A 20,083-nucleotide genomic window follows, 5' to 3' on the forward strand; every position below is an offset into this window, starting at 1 on the left:
GAGGGACAGAGGAAGAGGGAGACACAGAATCTGAAGCAGGTTCCAGGCTCTGGGCTGTCAGCACAGAGCCGACGTGGAGCTGTAACTCACAAACAATGAGATTATAACCCGGGCCACAGTCGGATGTTTAACCAACTGAGCCACCCAGGCACCTCACATCTATGATTTTTTAAAGTCAGCCTTATTTAGATACAACAAAAGATTAATCTTGTATTGTTTTCTTTTCTCTTTCTGTACTATATGTTACTATAAAAATGAGGACACAGGTCCTAAAGTGTTCAAAATGTGGCCTTTGCATCAAGTCTGGGTACATTTTGAGCTTCACATGAATGCCAATGCTCAGGGCTAAGATAAAACTACTGGAAAGAATGAGTAATGGCCAAAAATCTGGCACACTTCTAACCAGGGTTTGTTGGATGGTGATGCTACATTAAAAAAAAAACAAAAAACTCATAACCCAAGTAAAACTGTTCTCTGATGTTTTGTGTCTCTATTTCAAGTATGGGAAAGAAATTCTTTTTATCTAAAAAAGCAAACTTACTAAAAAGCAACAAAAACATTAGCCAGAAGTTTGGGTCAACTAAAAGTTAAACAACTTTTTTTCCCCCAAGGAAAAGCATTAAATGGCAAGGTAAAAATAAATCTCTGTGCTAGCCAGTAAAAGTCCACGGATTTGTGCCTTTCAAAGTGAGTCACAAGTCTAATGGCAGGTACATTCTGTTTGGAATGGAACGGAACAGACTGTGTTAGTATTATGTGCTGCCTTCAATCACTCCTCTATCTCTGGCCCAACTCTGTCCTGCTACACGTGCAGGGTTCGAACCACATTCACCAGTATTCAGCCCTCCTCTCTTAGCATCCCTGTCTCTACCTACTGCTTAAGATAAAGCCCAAGACAGCATATCTGAATGAAAAAAAGACACAGTGGAATCATGGAATCTCAGCATTATTATTCATTGCCAAACATTATATTTTCATAGGCAAGAAAACTGAAGCACAACTCGGCTTTAAGTCTGGCTCAGAATTACACATTGATTAAACTTCAGAGCTAGAACTTGTCAGGTACTCTTCTCTGAAGCTGTTGGGAGACACTTCTCCACACATCTTTCACATTTCTGTACATTCTCCAAACAGAGGCACTGACAATCTTTGTTCTGAACTACCTTTTCAGAGATATTTATATAGTAGATAGCATTGAAAGATAGAGATGGTGTCTCACTCTGGAGAAATGAGAAAGTTTTGTCCAGTATAATGAAAATAATGTCTCTCTCTAGAGCAAAGGGCAGGCATGCTCACTGCCCATTATAAAACATTCAAACTCCCTAAGCTCAGAACTGCTCTACTGAAACACAAACCACTAAGTATACAAGTGTCACCTAGCTCTCTTCACATCACCCTGTGGGAACTGGGATTCAGTGAACCAGTGCAAATGCTGGTAGTATGCCTACTGCTATTGCTGTAAATAATAAAGTTGTTTATCTCTGACCCAGGAGTCTCATGTCTTTTGCCAGTGCCTGGGAAACAGCGGCAGGCTGATTTGTGAGCTTGGAAACAGGGTGAAATCTCAGACCCTTCACAGTTTTTGCCAGAAACATAAAATCATAGTGATAATCAATCACATAAAGAGAAAAAAAAATTAAACACTTGAGACCTGTTGCTTGATTTTTTTGAATCTAGGATGATCCATTTACCATTGCTCTAGCATTATGTGTTAGGAATAATATAAAATATGCTTTATTATTCAAGTCAAATTATACATACACACATATAGGTGATAGGAACTACTATATTTTTAAAATTAAATTTATAAAATGGGTTTCATTATCTTCACTTTATAGATTAAAAAGGCAAACAAAAAAACAGACAACCTCTGAATCACAGAGCTAATAAGTGGCAGAGTCTAAATCTCTGGTTTCAAAAATTTGTGTTTTGTCTACCTCCAAATGAAACAGACTAAAATGGCACTGGACATTTTGTTTTTTAGTTTTTTGTTTGTTTGTTTTTTTCTAGGAGAGAGAGAGAGAGAGAGACAGCGTGAGCAGGGGAGGGTCAGAGAGAGAGGGAGACACAGACTCTGAAATAGGCTCCAGGCTCTGAGCTGGCAGTCAGCACAGAGCCCGACGCGGGGCTCGAACCCACGAACTGCGAGATCATGACCTAAGCAAAAGTCAGACGCTTAACCAACTAAGCCACCCAGGAGCCCCTGGACATTTTGGTTTTTAATAAAATGGCTAAATTATAAAGTAGTTCGCTTAGTTTTACTATCTTACCTCTTTAATAGTAGTGTAAATTTAGGTATTGACATGTTGCTATCTAAGCTATTCAGCATTAAATATTCAGTATTGACAACGAATAGAAGGTTCTTAATCCTGTGAATACAGAGTTTATACCACATAGTATATACTAGAGCAACAGTCTACAACAAAAGCTATTGTTTATACAGTTTAAGTCAGAAAACAATGCTGTGGACTTATATGCTGTCCTTTAAAGCTACACATCTACAAAAATTATGTTCAGCTAGGGAAAGATAGTATGATAGGAGAAATAATTTTATTTAAAAGGCTGTATATTCCATGAAATTATCCTGTTAGTCACAGAGCTAAATAGAAAACTAAAGCACTAGACGAAGCAGTGGAAGGAGCACATATACCTACAGCCTATAGATGTTCTTGAAGAAAAAGTAATATTGAAAGCAAATGGAGATAGTTAAAAACTTCTTGAGTGCAGGGCACCTGGGTAGCTCAGCCAGTTAAGCATCTGAATTCTACTCAGGTCACGATCTCATGGTTCTTGAGTTTGAGTCCTGCATCAGGCTCTGTGCTGACAGTTCAGAGCCTGGAGCCTGATTTGGATTCTGTGTCTCCCTCTTTCTCTTTACTCCTCTCCTGCTCGTGTTCTCTCTCTATCTCTCAAAAATAAATAAATGTTAAAAAAAAGTCTTAACCACAGCCTCTTTAACAGATGGTGTTGGGAGAACTGGACAGCAACATGCAGAACAATGAAACTAGATCAATTTCTAATACCATACACAAAAATAAACTCAAAATGGATAAAGGACCTGAATGTGAGACAGGAAACCATCAAAATCCTAGAGGAGAAAGCAGGAAACAACCTCCTTGACCTCCACCGCAGCAACCTCTACTTGACACGTCCCCCAAAGCAAGGGAATGAAGAGCAAAAATAAACGATTGGGACCNAACTAGACAATAAACTATTTGTAAGAAAAAAAAAGTCTTAACTGTACGGAAGCAAAATATAAAATATAAACTTTTGTAAGAGTTGTTTGGTGAGTATTTTTAAAGTGATAACTTATTTCTGGGTACAAATGAGCTTTTATTCCTATGATTCTACATGTTCTGCTAACTCCAGTGGTAAAGAAACTTAATGGTTTTATTTTAGTGTTTTATTTATTGAGAGAAAGAATGTGAACAGGGAAGGGGCAGAGAGGGAGAGACAGAGGATCTAAAGTGGGCTTTGCCTGATGTGGGGCTCAAACTTATGAACCACGAGATCATGACCTAAGCTAAAGTCAGACATTCAACTGACTGAGCCACCCAGGCACCCCAAGAAACTTACTGTTTTGAATCAACCATATTGAAATGTAAGCAGCCTACAATTGTACCCACAAAAGAATGGCCGACTAATCTTCGACAAAGCAGGAAAGAGTATCCAATGGAAAAAAGACAGTTTCTTTAGCAAATGTTGCTGGGAGAACTGGACAGCACCATGCAGAAGAATGAAACTAGACCACTTTATTACACTACACAAAAATAAACTCAAAATAGATGAAAAGACCTAAATGTGAGACAGGTAGCCATCAAAATCCTAGAGGAGTAAATAGGCAACAACCACTTTGATTTCAGCCACAACTTACTTGATATGTCTCTAAAGGCAAGAGTAATAAAAGTAAAATTGAACTACTGGGACCTCATCAAGATGAAAAGCTTCTGCACACCAAAGGAAATAATCAACCAAACTAAAAGGCAACCAAAAGAATGGGAGAAGATATTTGCAAATTATATATTGGATTAAGGGTTAGTATCCAAAATCTATAAAGAATGTACCAAGCTCAACACCTCCAAAAAACTTTGTAATAGGGGCACCTGGGTGGCTTAGTCAGTTAAGCGTCCGACTTTCGCTTAGGNTTGTAATAATCCAGTGAAGAAATGGGTAGGAGACGTGAATAGAAACTTTTTCAAAGAAGACATCCAGATGGCTAATAGTCATATGAAAATATGCTCAACATCACTCATCGTCAAGGAAATACAAATCAAGACCACATTTAGATACCACCTTACACAGGTCAGAGTGGCTAAAATGAACAACTGAGGAAACAACAGATGATGGTGAGGATTTGGAGAAAGGAGTCTTGCACTATTGGTGGGAATGCAAACTGGTGCAGCCACTCTGGGAAACAGTGTGAAGGTTCCTTAAAAAAATTAAAAATAGAATTACCCTATGACCCAGCAATAGCACTACTAGGAATTTATCCAAAGGACACAGGAGTGCTGATGCACAGGGGCACATGTACCCCAGTGTTTACAGCAACACTTTCAACAATAGTCAAATTATGGAAAGAGCCGAAATGTCCAACAACTGATAAATGGACAAAGAAGATGTGGCTTATATATATAATGGAATACTACATGGCAATGAGAAAAAATAAATCTGGACATTTGCAGCAATGTGGATGGAACTCGAGGGTATTATGCTAAGTGAAATAAGTCAGTCAGAGAAAGATAGATATCGTATGTTTTCACTCCTATGTGAAATGTGAGAAACTTAACAGAATACCATGGGGGAAGGGAAGGGAAAAAATAGTTTCAAACAGAGAAAAAGGCAAACTATAAGAGACTCTTAAATACAGAGAACAAACTGAGGGTTGCTGGAGTGGGAGGGGAAGTGAAATGGGTGATGAACATTATGGAGGGCACTCATTGGGATAAGCACTGGGTGTTGTATGTAAGTTACGAAACACGGGACTCTACTCCCATAGCCAAGAGCACATTTATATACTCTATGTTAGCTGACTTGACAATAAATTATATATTTTTTTTAAAAAAAGGAAATGTAAGTAGCAACAAAGAAAAACATACTTTAAAAATATGTAGGCTCTGTTCAAAATATAAACAAAAATAGTTTTTTTCAAATTCCTGAGAGGATTCCTAGATACTTCCTAATAATGTATTAATGGAAATAATTACTTTACTTGCATCTCACAAAAACATAACATTTTAAAAAATAAAATAAAAAACTACCCAGCTTAAATTTACAGAAACAAAATAAATCTTTGAGATAATGGAGTCAGTTACAACTGCCATATAAAGCAATAACTATTAAGACCAAGTTTATACAGCTATTATTTATCTTAGACAAGTACCTTAAATTGAAAGTTGAATTTTTGATTCATTTTTACTTTATTTTAATCCTTAATACACGACAGCAGAAGACTAGCCTTTACAAGGGACACGCCAATGTGGTTTATGTTTGGTATGGAAGCAGAAACCCCATGGAAAACCCAGTGGGGTAAGATATCAGTTTTCTGATTCCACTAGGACACAAATTAAATTTTTAAAAATGGAATTGAAGCTATGCAGATCTAAATTTTAATTAGATAATGAAATATTTTCTAGGGGCATAAGCTGTATAACATTAAGTAAGTTTTAAACAAGAAATCTGAGAGACCCTTTCACTGATGGGTTTTAAAGTAAGCTATAATTTGATCTATGAAGACTCATAGACCATCTGATTTTTCCTTCAGCCTGGGAATCTATGAGGAAATGAGATGGTAATTTTTGTCCCAAATTTCTAATGTTGTCAAGGCAAAAAATTTTACCCATTCAGTATCCTGTCAAAAACAGGCAAATTCAGGGAATTTCAAAGAAAAAAGAAACAAATTTATTAAGATCAGAACTAATCATGAAGAAATACATATATTTTTAAAGACTCAAAGTTTATATAATTAAGAAGTATTATAATAACTGCTTTTAAAATAAAACAAGAATGATTTTAAAGAAAAACACAAAGGAAGAAGGGAACATTCACCTAGAAAGTGAGAAGGCAAAAACTAAAAGAAAGAATACCAATGTTGCATTTGTATTCCTTTTTATCAGGGTCTCCCCATGGGCAAAACCTTGTGGATTCTGGAAGATTTGTGATAGTGAAATGATAGACAGAGGAGCTAAATATATGGATCTGAGATATCATTATTTGGTATCTGCTAAAGCAGGCTACATATCTCACATGTTTATGCATAAGGAGGCAAACTAAAGATTACCTGGAAATCTTCTAATTATTTGACATAATCCTTCTTTACTGCAAAGCTGATGCTGTATTTCTGGTAATATGTTTACCTGCAAGGAATGAAAAAGATTCTAGTGAGTTAGGCATTCATGAATGCTAAAGCAAAGAAAATGCAAAAACTCGCAGGGTATAGATGTGAACTACAGTGTACTCCATCCACACCCTACCTTCAAATCTCTGCAAGCCAACATTTAAATCCAGAATAATAAAGTCGTTTATTTGATAACATAAAACAAAAATTTGCCCTTAGAAATTTGACAATATTTTTGAAAACCTTGATGTATTTCAAAACCATGGTATGTGCTAAAACTAACAGGAAATGTTTACATTCTTATGGTAAATAGAGTAACACAAATAACTTGACAATTGCAAATTTTGCTTTGGCAGAAAGTAGCACTAAACATACCTCAAAGTCAACTAGACTCTGACGTTCCAAAGGCGCTCACTGATTTAAATCACAGACATTTTAGTGGGAAATTCAGTGCTAATCCGGTTTCAAAATTTAACATATAGTCTTCCCTTCATTTTGAAGGGCATTATTGCTTCCATATATAAAATCCAGTCACTGTAAAATGCTATTCTAAAAACAAAACAAAACTGTTCTTAGAAAGCTTCATAGAAGTTATCATAAATTGGGACGCCTGGGTGGCTCAGTCGGTTAAGTGTCCAATTTCAGCTCAGGTCATGATCTTGCAGTCTGAGTTCAAGCCCTGCGTCCGGCTCCGTGATGACAGCTAGGAGCCCGGAGCCTGCTTCAGATTCTGTGTCTCCCTCTCTTTCTGTCCCTCCCCTGCTTACACTGTCTCTTGTTCAAAAATAAAATAAAACATAAAAAATTTAAAAAGTTATCATAAATTCAAATATACGTTTAACTTATAAAGAAAAAACACAAACAAGCTTAATCTGTTCTTCTCTTCTGAATTCACAGACTGATTATGTAGCTATTATTAACTAAATTCCAAAAATAATGTCTCAAATGGCAAAGTCTTGTTAAAACCAACAGAAAGAGATCAGGGTAAATTAGCTTGAAAATCAGGTTCATGTTTGAGAAATTATTGAATACTTTCAAATTTAACTCACTCTAAACTAATCAAGTAATGTAGTTTCTCTGCTGTGTTCTACTGACAAAGCTTTAGGAAAGTAACTCAGCTGCAGTTGGAGAACCAGAAACATGAGTTATGGTCCTACTTACGACATTTGACAGAATCATAACTTTGAGCACGTCACTTTTGCTTCTCTTTTTCAATTTCTTCATTTGTAAATAAAGCATTTAGCGCTTTTGGTCACTGAGTTACACTGCTTCTCTTAAGATTTTTATCAAGTAGTAATGCAATCATCGGTTGTAGTTAAAAAAATAAATGATTCTCAGAACTCTCAACAATAGCCAAAACATGGAAAGAACCTAAGTGTCCATCAACTAATGAATGGATCAAGAAGGTGTGGTTTATCTATACGATGGAATACTACACAGCAATGAGAAAGAATGAAATCTGGCCATTTGTAGCAACATGGATGGACCTTGAAGGTGTTATGCTGAGCGAAATAAGTCAGGCAGAGAAGGACAGATACCATGTTTGCACGTATAGGTGAATTAGGAGGAAGCTAACGGAGGACCATGAGGGAGAAGAAAGGGAAAAATAGTTGGGGAGAGGGAGGGAGGCAAACCATGAGAGACTCCTGAATGCCGAGAACAAACTGAGGGCTGATAGGGGTCGGGGGGAGGGGATGGGGGGTGATGGGCCTGGGGAAGGGCACTTGTTGGGATGAGCACTGGGTGTTATATGTAAACCAACTTGACAATAAACTATTTTTAAAAAAATGATTCCCTTAAAGCGCTTTGAAATAGTGTGTTGATTAAACATTCTCCAACGCTTTGATGGGGGCAGGGAAAAAGGGAGATGGGCATGGAGGAGGGCACTTGTTGGGATGAGCACCAGGTGTTATATGTAAGTGATGAATCATGGGAATCATCTCCTGATGCCAAGACTACACTGTATGTTAGCTAACTTGACAACAAATTAAAAAAAAAAAAAGGAAAAAACATTCTCCAACCCCTGTAATCCTGCAAACTCTATTAACTTATTCAGCAAACAGTAAACTTCAGTCCACATTGTGTATGAATAAAGCCCAGCTGGCAGCAGAACCAGCTCTGTGAATCTGCAGGAACGACATTGTTCAATCCTCAAGTTTGAAAGTTTCCAAAGGTACCAGAGTCTGAGTCACTTTCCTTCTTATGGCACGGGGAGTGGAGCAATGGCTAGAAATATGGTACACTTTAGATTTTAGGCATGTCTACTTTCTCAAATTTAAAAATGAGAACGTTCAGAGACTCAAAGTGGAAAACAAAGAAGGGTGTTCAGAAAATCCTTAAGGTTACAATTCAGACTTCCTGAGAAATGCTGGAGGGAAGAGGCAGAATACTGCAAAAGTGTGGAAAAACTACAATAAAGGTTTTTTGTTTGTTTGCTTGTTTTAGCTTTTTGCTCTTTAAAGATAACAGACAAAAGAACCTTTCTAAATTAGATTGTCAAAAGCTTTAAAGGTCAATATACTTGAACCATTTTTTTCCACCCCAGACAAAATTGCTCAGTTGCTATTGACTAAATAGAAACTTTAATAGAAGGATCCAGAAAGAAAAGTAGCTTTAGGTAAGTATCAGTTTTTAAAAATGCTTATTTATTTTTGAGAGAGAGTGAGTGGGAAAGGGGCAAGGAGAGAAGGAGATACAGAATCCAAAGCAGGCTCCAGGCTCAGAGCTGTCAGCACAGGGCCCCATGCAGGCTTGAACCCAAGAACCATGAGATCATGACCTGAGTCAAAGTCGGATGCTTAACTGACTGAGCCACTCAGGGTGCATAAGTAAGTATCATTAAAGGCTATTTATTGACAAGGTCCAGTTTAAAACTTTCTCATACTTTTTGAAGAGCTCACAGCAAATGTGTTGTTATGCCAAAAGGTCAGAGTATGCTGGATGAGCTGTCCCGTCTTTTACAAACTGAAAGAGTCCTGGTCAATGGGCAACCATAACAGAACTAATGGGCCAAAAGAATTTGCACAGATACTGCAAAGACCGAGTACAGCTTGCATAGATTTCAGACAGAAGTGCAGGTTGCTGGGTCTTATCAGAGAGGTGACTGTCTATAGGAGATCTTCAGTCAGAAGCATGAATGGACTCAGGATCAACAAAGCACCTGCTCCAAGAGAGCAGAGCCGGGCCAAGGGAAATGACCATTTCAGGCTTCTGCTTCTACTTTCCCATCCTCTACCCAGTGACCTCTTCCCGTGGCCCCTCCTCCAAAGCACATCTTTAGAATTCACAGAGTCTCAGCAGATGACATAACCGAGGTGACACGTGACACCAGAAATACCATTTCCATTCCATTCTGTGTGACAGCACCAACCTAGGCAGTTAAACCAAATAACTTGGCACAAAGAAACATACTCAAAGGCTATGGGTCCTATAGCTATAGCAAATCAACTATATTACATATATTTTCCATGTATTTTCATTGTTAAACCTAATCATGTTCTTCTATATCTCAATACTTGGTTTTTATTCTTATTCTTATGTACTTCATAAAACATGTAAAATTTCCATCATTATCAAAAGGAACATCATCAATGACATTTGCTTGGATTAGCTGAATTCAACCCCACCAGAGTGGTATATTTGTTATTTTTAAAGAATCTACACTGACACATTATTATCAGCCTAATAATTATTTTCAACACGCTCTGATTTTGTATTGGGTTTGAATGTTTTACAGACACTTATATGTGTGTGCATGTTTTATATGAGCTGTTGTTTTTCTTGGCATAAAACCTTTCATATCTTTGAAAGGATTAGAATGCATATGGAAAATAATGATGTTTGGATCCTGGGATATTTCTGAGATCAAACTGAGAAAAAGGAAATGTGCATTTAGAAAGATTTCAGTCCCCACATACCTTCCGCAATCCTAATCTGTGGGTATTCTACATCTAAATTGTTTCTATTACAGATGACCAGAAGCAAAAGTAAAAAAAAAATCATTCTTATTTTGAGACATAGTTGCATTAATAAAAACAGTATATCAAGTATAAACACTTAGAATGTGTTTATAAACTAAAACTATAGTAATACGATTAACTCATCAAGGAGAGTAGACCTTTGAGTTTGGACTATTAATAACTATGAAGTGTGGAAGAAAGCGCCCAAAGGAAAAAACTGGGAGGGGTCATTCATGAATACCAAGAGTGACACACACGACACATGAATACCTTTTTCTGCTCTTTCTCATCATTAGGTCAGTACAAACGTTCTCTATTTTATCACAACTCAGATGTTCTCCGGAAGCTGTTCAGTATCACCCTCAAGAGAACTAATGACAAGAAGAGTCATTATCCCCTTCTGTCTCCCGTGCAATTATCATTCCATCAAATTCATCTGAAAATGTGCTCAAATGCTTTAAAATAAGAGCCATTTTAGTATTTCTCAGTGCTGCGGGTACTAAAAACAGCATGCTGTTTTAGGGACTGCTAATCCTACAAACATTTAGAGCTAGAAATGAATCCCTCTGCTCTTGAAACAGTAGAACCTTTCTGTTAAAGGTGAAATACAGCCCGTTACTAAACTTAGTGTTACCCCAAATAGTGGACCTCACTTCACTTTCCACATCACAAGGACCAATACAGTTTTAAAATCATGTTACTTTCCTTCTGACTAGAGAGGCTCCAGGCCATTCATTTTTTATAACAAATCTTATGATCACTTTCATTAAGCATTTAGATTCCAAAACTCTCATGTGATTAGTAATCCTAATTTGAGCAGAGGCCCTTTTCTTTGTTCATCTAAGAATCCCAACAAGTCTGAAGCAACTTGTTTTGAATATTTATGTTCATATAATTAAGTCATGATTCATAAAGCTTCAAATTATTCATGCTCCAAAGTGACAGTTATCTAATATGTATCATTTAAAGCTTATGCATTCTTTAAGAATCTTCATGACAATAGGCTTGTAAATGTAGTCCTAAATATTTATTTAGAAAAATTTTATACTGATGTAGTTAGGAAAACAAAATTTGTAGTCAAACTGACTGAGTTTGAATCCTGGTTGTTTCAATTATTATCTATGAAGACTTAGGAAATTCTCTTAATTTTTCTGTGCTTCAGTCTCCTCATATGTAAAGAATAGACATAAATAAATATGTGAGCACATAGAATAATGCGTGGCACCAACAGGAGGCCTTGGCAAGAGTTTGGTGGGTAGTAGAGAGAGGCTGAGTACTTATTTCCCTGACTTCCTCTTATGGATTTATGGCTTATGATTTCACAATGGCTACATTTCCCTACTTTATAAATCCTTTCTTTCTTGGCTCCAGCTCTCATTAGGCTTTGCTAACCTTTCCCTCTATAAACCCTTCCTCAGACCAACGGTAGTAAAACTTTATGATGTGCTGGTCCCTGGATGCCTCTAATCTTTTTTTTTTTTTCCTAATCTTTTTTATTAGATCTCTCTAATCTTGTTTCTCTTATCTTGGCAAAACCTCAGTAAATAACTCTTTCATTGGATTCTCTTCAGTTAAGTCCTTTCAAGTATGGAATTTGTCTCCTGCTTGGAGGTTGACTGATAGTCACAGGGAAGAAAACTACAGACTTCATCTTATACTTGATGTAAAGTCATTCAAGATTTAAGTACAGGACTAACTAGGTTAGTTCTGCATTTTATATTTTTCATCCTGAAAACTGTAGGCAGGATGGATTTCAGGGGCAAAATATTTGCTTCAAAAAAGAAGTAAAGAGGATTCTGTAATAGCCCTGGCAAGATATGGTGACTATCTGGCCAGAATAAAAGTAGTGGGTATGGATATTTGAGAAATAAGATACTTGAGAAGTATTTAGAAGTTAAATTCCTTAGCACCAATTATTGATAGAATGAAGATGACAAAGGAGAGGAATTGATCAGAGGTGAAGGCCAGATTTCTACCTTAGGGAGGGACAGAGTGGTTGATCATGCTTATGACCAATAAAATAGAAGTTCTACAGGGCTACTGAATGCAAGAGTGGAAGTGGATTTACCCGGGAACATACGCACTAGTTTTCCCCACGGTGGCTTTGAGGTGTCTGTGATATAAAAGTGATGTTCAGCAGGCATTATACACACAAGCCTGAAGCCTGGAAAAGTGCTTGAATTTTAGATGTACATTTGGGGATCATCAACCACCTTGGGAGTGGTGCTGAGGAACACAGGCATCTAAAGTATGAGCAGAGAAAAGGTGGCTATGAAGAAAACAGAGAAGGAATGGCCAAAGATGGACAAGAAGAACAAAAATAACGTGCTCAGCCCATGGGCCAATGGAGTCATAAGTTACAAGGAAGAAGGAGTTATCAAGACAGTCAACTGCAGAAATATCAAATGATCAGTGTAGCTACTATATTGTTTCACTACTGAGAAATAGCTGTAAGTTTTGATGCTTTTCTCAAATTAAAAAAACCATTATGGACCAAGATATACTGGTGTTAATATTCAAGGGCTGTTAAAATCTGTAAACATTTTGAAAAAGAATATTTACCTTTTGATGTAAACCTAACTGGCACACGTCTTCCTTGGATATGCAAGGTTTTCCACCAGCTTTCCTAGAAGACAGGCAAATGAGCAGATCCCAAGAGCCCAAATCACCTAATAGCAAAAGAATATTTAAAAACAAATAATTTTTTATCAGATTTTTGAAGTCACCATTCTTAGATTTAAAATGTTATTATTTACATTCTAAAACACAAGTAACAATGGTTCTGCAGATGTTTAAAGTCAATATTTGAAGTAACTGAAATTCAATTTTTCTAATTTAGAAAATTTTTATATTTACTATTATATGTTAGGGAAAATGCAATTATCTAAAGCAATGTAATAAAATTCCTAAAAACCTAAAATTAAATGTTTTAAGCCACTAATTTTATAAATTCATAAAGTCCTATTTGGAGATTGGGAGCAAAGATGGGTATAAAGTCTTTTAAGATAATGGGGGGGGTTGCAAAATCAAATAATGATAGTAAGTCAAAACACCAAATATTTTGTTCTAGGCTTTGATATCACCATTACTTTTCGCAAATCTTTTTTTTAAATATATTTAAAATGTTTATTTACTTTTGAGAGAGAGACAGAGTACAAGTGGGGAAGGGACAGAGAGAGAGAGGGAGACCCAGAATCTGAAGCAGGTTCCAGGCTCTGAGTTGTCAGCACAGAGTGTGACACAGGGCTTGAACTCATGGACCATGAGATTATGACCTGAGCCAAAGTCTGACGCTTAACTTACTGAGCCACCCAGGCACCCCTACTTTTCACAAATCTTAAACATCAGATTTACTTTTATGAGATTTCTTACAAAGAAAAGGTTGTGGTAGGCTGAAAATAAAATTCAACGAAAACTTTAAAAATCAAGTTTTGTCTAAAAGGAATTTGTGGTCTAGTTATAGACAGCAGAATTGAGCTCAAAATACAGAGTATAACATGGACTGAAGCAAATATTTCAGCAATTTACCAAGGACAAAGTTCTTTGCCAATAAGTCCTAGTAACTTGCCAAAATAATCCCAGAAGAGTACATCCTTGCATAATACTTGAACATTTGAAAATTAACATTTGTGTGTTATAAGTTTGTTTTCTCTTATTTTCTGATTTATTTGTATGTTTTTATCAATAGATCTTGCATATAATTGGTGCTTTAAAAATATTTGTTAAATGAATGAATGAGTAACTAGCCCAGGATAGAGAGGTAAACATGTTACTTCAGAGGTAATATAGAAATAGCCATCTCAAAAATAACCAGAAAAAAAGAACACTAAAGAATGTATGAGGATTGATATTACTTGTGAAACTTCCTCCATTTGGGGTGGAAATCTACTTTTAAAAAATCAAGCAATTTCTGTACACATGGTCTCATGAGTTGATCAATCCTGAGATAACATTCCTTCAGTAACTATGCCAGATCTTACAAGTCATCTCTTACATTAGGTATTAGTGGCTTCTAAAAAGCTAGAAAGTAACCAAATCCTGTCTTTAAAAATTTCCCAAAAGAATTTCTCAATTGAATGCATAATGCTTTCAAAGAAGGACTTTATGGGGGAAAAAAGAGTGGTAACGAAGAGTGATGTATGACAATTAAGAATGAAATTTCCCTCTGCACTAATCAAGTCCTTTACAATTTGACAAGGTCTGGACTATTGGTGCCTCTGTTTGTAATTTTCCTGTTCCTAAAAGAGAAGCCTCTCTGCCAAACAAAGGGATCCAGACAATTGAACTAAAGTTAAGCTCTGTCTCTGTTTTCATGGTGTATCTCAAGATGCCGGAATACAGTGCAATAGTTCAAAGGGACACGGAGAAATGATGCAGGCAATTTGGAGGTGGGAGAAATCTCTCCATGTAATAGGCATTGGGCCTTAGGCTTGGAAGGTTCATGCATCCTCACTTCGAAGGAAACTCCAAATGGATTCCTTGAGCCAATACCAAATACTCTATGATGATTCCAACACCTTATTTAAAATGTGCCTGAAATGTGCACCTGGCACTTTCAGCCAAAACCTTTTGATATGGATTCAAAAGGAAAAACACAAAGATACTTTCATTTGATATTATTTCTAGCCCAGGAAACACTAAAACCCTAGAAGAAACCTCCTGACATAATATACTCAACCAAATATTTTAAGAAGATAAGGGTATGCAAAGAGAGGATTTAAGATCATGGACTATACTGTCTGGATACTAAAAACACAGTACATTTTATATTCCTCCAAGTCTGATGCATGGCCCCCTTCACTACCCAAGACATATACACAATTTCTAGATTTGATTAAAACATATATATTTAAGCCATAAATGTTTAAAACTGGAAGATATATTTGTTTAAATAATTCAAAGTATTTAATTTATTAAGAGCCTCCTATGAGCAAGACATTGTACTAGAATTATGAAGGTAAATAGCAAAAAAAAAAGAAAAAAGAAAAAAGGTGGTCACTGCCCTCAGCAATCTTTGAGAGACCTGAACATTAAAAAGAATTTAAGATAACTTATAAAGTGCTACAGTTTCCTGGCATTCATAAGGGTTACCCCTACCTCTCAAAAATATTTAACAAATATTTTAAATTTAAAATATTTCAAAAATACCTTATAGCACATAAATTCCCCCTTAAAAAGAAAGTACAGTATAGCCAAAAATTTCAAGTAATCTCTTCATATACTTCTTGCCTAATGCTTTGCCACCAGACTCTGAAAAATGCTGATTGTTTCCACTCAAAATTCCTATGGATACCCTCACTGAGCCCTACCTCAAACTTCCTAAACTCTATTTCCTAGTTAGATCTTGAGTAGACCTTTTCACTTTCTCTTCATTTCCATCTACAGCCTTAAAAGTCATTACTGTCCTGATTCCCACAGCCCTTTTTAAAGCAAAAGCTTTTATTTGTTTCATGAATGGCACTATGTACTCAAACTTGGTTTAAAAAACCCCAAAAGCCACACTGAAATCTGGAAACTGGGTAGAGACATAAGCACATTCACTGGCTAAGTAAATCACATTCAGAAGTCAACTTGGAACATTTGGGAAACAAATTTGTGCCTCAGCAAAATTACATATTGCTAAGTATTGTGGAGCTTTGGGGCCGTGCTCAATTAGCTGAAAGCGTGAGCATCGAGTAGGCAAATGCCCAGGGTGAACAAGAGAGATTGTAGACTGCAGGCACACAAGGAGACTCAAGCCTGCATGCATGGAGCATTTGGCCTGCACAATTTTTGTTTTGTTTTCGTTTCAAATTGTAAATATTTGCCAAAAAAGGAAATGTCAGCATAATTCATATAAAAATCCAGATTTCTGCCTTCATTTGAAAATTTGGAGGCTGTGGTAAAATGGGGTCCATATCCTATAAGGCAGCCACTGACTAGAGCAGAGTACAGCCTCCCACATTTTCTCCAGTTTACCATGCGGTCCCCCAGGCCCTAACTGCTTGGGCTGGGCCTCTAGTAGGCAAACAGTCCTAGACCTGGATTCAAACACTGTGTGTCAGTTTTCCATGAAGTGCTCATTCAGCAGGTTGAAGTTCCCGGCTTTAGCTTTCAGTGAATTAGAGTTGTTCATTAGGTAAATTGGTCTTGTTAAGATGACTGTTGGCAAATTGATATTTGGTCAATTGGTCTTATAAGGATGTCTGAACACACCCTTTGATCTCCAGATTTGGCCATGCTCTCCCACAGGTTGAGCAAGCTCATTTCAACTCCGAAGACATTTTATTGGCTGTGTTAAAGTTGGTAAGGACTGAAGTGTGGTCTCTTAGAGTAATTCTTTCTCTTCAAGACCCTGGAAAAATCAGGAGTGGCCTATGGAAAACTTTTTCACTTATGCTTCCTCTCTCCAGTTGAACTGATAGAGTGACCCAGGTACCACTCCTAGGTGGGCCTGCTCTCTTCTCTTTCTCGTCCACAGTCTCTCCTTGGACTCTTCTTAGGACATTCAGCCTGTCTCAAGGCTTTTTCCACAGTTAGAAGCAGCCTAAGGCAGGCTTCTTCTTCTTCTTTTTTTTTTTTTTGCATTGGGGCAAACATTCTTAATATTGGCCTTACTTGATAGATTTCTTCTGTCCCCAGAAGGTTGACATTAGAGTGTAAGAATGGAGAAGTTTGACTTCGATTTGGAAAAAAAAAAAAAAACAGGCCAAGCCACCGTCGGCCAACCTGGATGGTGGTTTCTTAGGTTTCCCTGGCAGACAGAACAGAAGACCTTTATGTGATTCAGCCTCGCTCCTTAGAATATTGCATTAGAATTTGAGTGCCAAGGCCACACTAACAAATAAATAAATAGTAGTAGTAGTAGTAGTAGTAGTAGTAGTAGTAGTAGTTGTAGTAGTAATGATACCAACAGTACATCTTTCTGGAACACTTACAGTAAGCCAGGTACTGCTCCAAGGATTTGTGTTAATTCATTTATTCCACACAATATCCTCCTGGATATGATTATTCTCTAAGCACAGTAAGGTTAAACAACTTGCTCAAAGTTAGTCATCTAGTGGAAAGAGTATTTGAACACAGAAGTTTAGCCCTAAGGGTTCATAACCATTACATCATCATCCTTTTAAAAATCAGGGAGGCAATAGAGAATACCTTATGTATTTTAACTTATGCAGGACTTCTAACAACTCTATGGGGTATAAGCAATTATTTCATATGCTTTACGAGAGAGGGTATTGAGACAAAGAGGAATTATATAGGTTTGGTGTTTTTCCAACTACTCTCCAGTGGATCTATTTCCCTTTGGGACATCAGAGGGAAAAAGGACTATAACAAGCATCTTGGGAATTCCTAGACCCTCACCCAGCAATAGTGCCCCCAAGCATGATTAGCTACCACTGGTAATTGAAATAAGTACTTTTATCTTTAAAATGAAGGAATTTTCAACTGCACACGTACTCAGAAACTATAAATATTAACTAGGCTTCCACCTACTTTTGAAAAGAAATCTCTAAAAGTTTCTTAGATTTTTAGATGGTTAAAAGGATTTCTTTCCCAGTCATAAAGAAACCAGAGCAAGACTAGCTCCCAGATTAGACTAGCCAAGCCCATAAATAGAGAGGTCACAGGACATTGTTCTAGGAAAACAGGATGTGGATGTTCTGTTCTCCATCTCAAAACTACAAAAACACAAGAAATCTATATAGGCTTCTCCCCATAAACTGTGGAACAAAGTTGCTGATAATACCACACCTGCCTCCTCACTGTTGGCTCAGGTAGCAAGGAAGACTCTCTGGACAATTTTAGGAGTTGTCTGGGTCCAGATTTATTAATTCAGACATAAAAAGCTACTGATTGCAGTTTTTATCTTTCTCTGCTTGTTCTCAGGAACCAAGAAACATCTCAGTGTTAAAAGTAAGAGCTATTTTTAAAGATTCTGTTCTTGTTTTTGTTTTAATCAAGCATCTGCCCTGTGGAGCGAGGGCTGACTCGAGTATATTTCCAGTCTCTCATAGGCAGGCTGCCATGTAAAGCAATCATTTCCTGGCTCGCAAATGACCTCCCTCGTCGATAAGAGTCTACCGGGCCAGTTACTCAATCCAGAGAACAGAAAGCTCTGAAATATCATCATTCATGTACCTGCTGTCTATTCTCGATTTTAATTTTCTGGCACACAATATAAAAATCTCAGAGTATTAATTCTATTTCTGCTTTATTTTTCTTTACAGCATTTATCATCATCTGACAGCTATGTATTTCTTGTTTATTTACTTATTGCCTGTCTCTTCCCATTAGACTATGAGCTCGATGAGGCAGGGATATGTCTATTTGGTTCACTGCCATATCCTCAGTATCTACAACAGTGGTTGGGATTTAAGAACATTTGCTATATATTCGTGAGATCCATAGTGAATATATAATTGAATGTGAGCCACAGATCAAAATTAAATGCAATCAAAAGCCAGCACATTGTAAAAATTAAAAAATGGAAGTAGTGAAGAAAATTTTAAAGTAGTTTTACAAAGAGGACCTAATGATATATTTTGGTTCTTAGTAAGGATGAAAGAAGTAAGCCTGAGAAAATAAAGTAACCATTCCTAGCATTTTAAGAAATTATAAAAACAAAAACAGATTCCAAGCGCTTTACTTAGTGGAAACTATTTTGTGAACACATACATCAAATTGAAGCAGAAAAGATTTATAAAGCCTGACTTGGAAAATAAACTGGTCCAAGAGCTTCCAAGATACATAGCTACAGCCAAGCCTCATCTACTTATTCACAGGGTTAGACTATTATATTCCATAAGGATACAAGTACAGTGATTTCTTAAAATGTGTGGGGCTTTTTTTTAGCATGAAATACACACGATGTTTAATTTTAAATAATACATAATATTCCTTTATAATATAACATGAGAATATTTCATATATTCACAGTTCCATCTGTATACTCTTTTTCTTTTCACCCTAGACTATGACATTCTTGTTGAATAACAAAGTCTTATTTTCCCTGTATCCATCCTTTATCAGAATTAGTAAATATTGTGACATTCATGAATACAGTGTCAACTTACTGATGACAAATTAGGTTCTATGCTTGATAACACCGTAAGTTTGTTTGGATGTAAGCCACTGCAAATACCTATATCTTTTCCTGAATCTTTCAAATTGAATTAACCAGTTCCTTTAACTATATTCTTAATATAATATATATACGAACAGCAACCCAGGACCCACAATACATTTTATTTTCGGCTGTTCTTTAAGAGCAAAAACCTTTCATCTTCTTGTGTCCAACACTGATTATTGTAGATACTTAGATGTTTACTGGATTCAATATAGCATTTTCAGAATTTAGGAGAAATTATATATATAGAACATTTAGATCTTCAATCAATTATACAACATAGTCACAAAATCTAATTAAATCTAGTTCCTTACCTCAACAATCTGGTCATGGGTTTTTGCTTATGCTGTCTCTGGCTCCTTATCTTTTAAGAACTGATGATAAAAACTTTGTGTTTTATCACAAAGAATATCTAAGCCATTCTCCCCTTGGTTTTCTAAATCCACACTAGAAATCAAGCTTTCCTATTCAAACATCTGCTCTCTTTCTGCCCCATGAGAGGTTGCGAAGATCAAGAAGATCATTTCTGCGAGGAGTTTTGAGCTCCTGAAATCCTGCACTACTCATAAGTTTAAGAAACCAATATCCTGCTTAAATTTTTGCAAAAGTATAAGACTCCTGCTCTGACAAAATTTTCCATTAAGAAGAGTTTGAAAAGATGGGGTTTCTGGGTGGCACAGT

General features: G+C 36.6%; 1 protein-coding gene across 3 annotated transcripts in view; it reads right to left on the reverse strand.

The window, feature by feature from the left end:
- CPED1 (cadherin like and PC-esterase domain containing 1) overlaps window positions 1–20,083 on the reverse strand; it is a 245,015-nt gene that overhangs the window by 173,947 nt on the left and 50,985 nt on the right. For all 3 annotated transcript variants that reach the window (XM_077773325.1, XM_077773326.1, XM_077773327.1), the window contains exons 3-4: window positions 12,856–12,962; window positions 6,278–6,353 (exon numbers count right to left, since the gene is read on the reverse strand). In XM_077773325.1, coding sequence (XP_077629451.1) covers window positions 6,278–6,353; window positions 12,856–12,962 — 183 coding nt within the window. The remainder of the gene's footprint in view (window positions 1–6,277; window positions 6,354–12,855; window positions 12,963–20,083) is intronic.

The sequence above is a fragment of the Crocuta crocuta genome, unplaced genomic scaffold (genome assembly GCF_008692635.1).
Source record: "Crocuta crocuta isolate KB4526 unplaced genomic scaffold, BGI_CrCroc_1.0 scaffold16, whole genome shotgun sequence".
Lineage (NCBI taxonomy): Eukaryota > Metazoa > Chordata > Mammalia > Carnivora > Hyaenidae > Crocuta > Crocuta crocuta.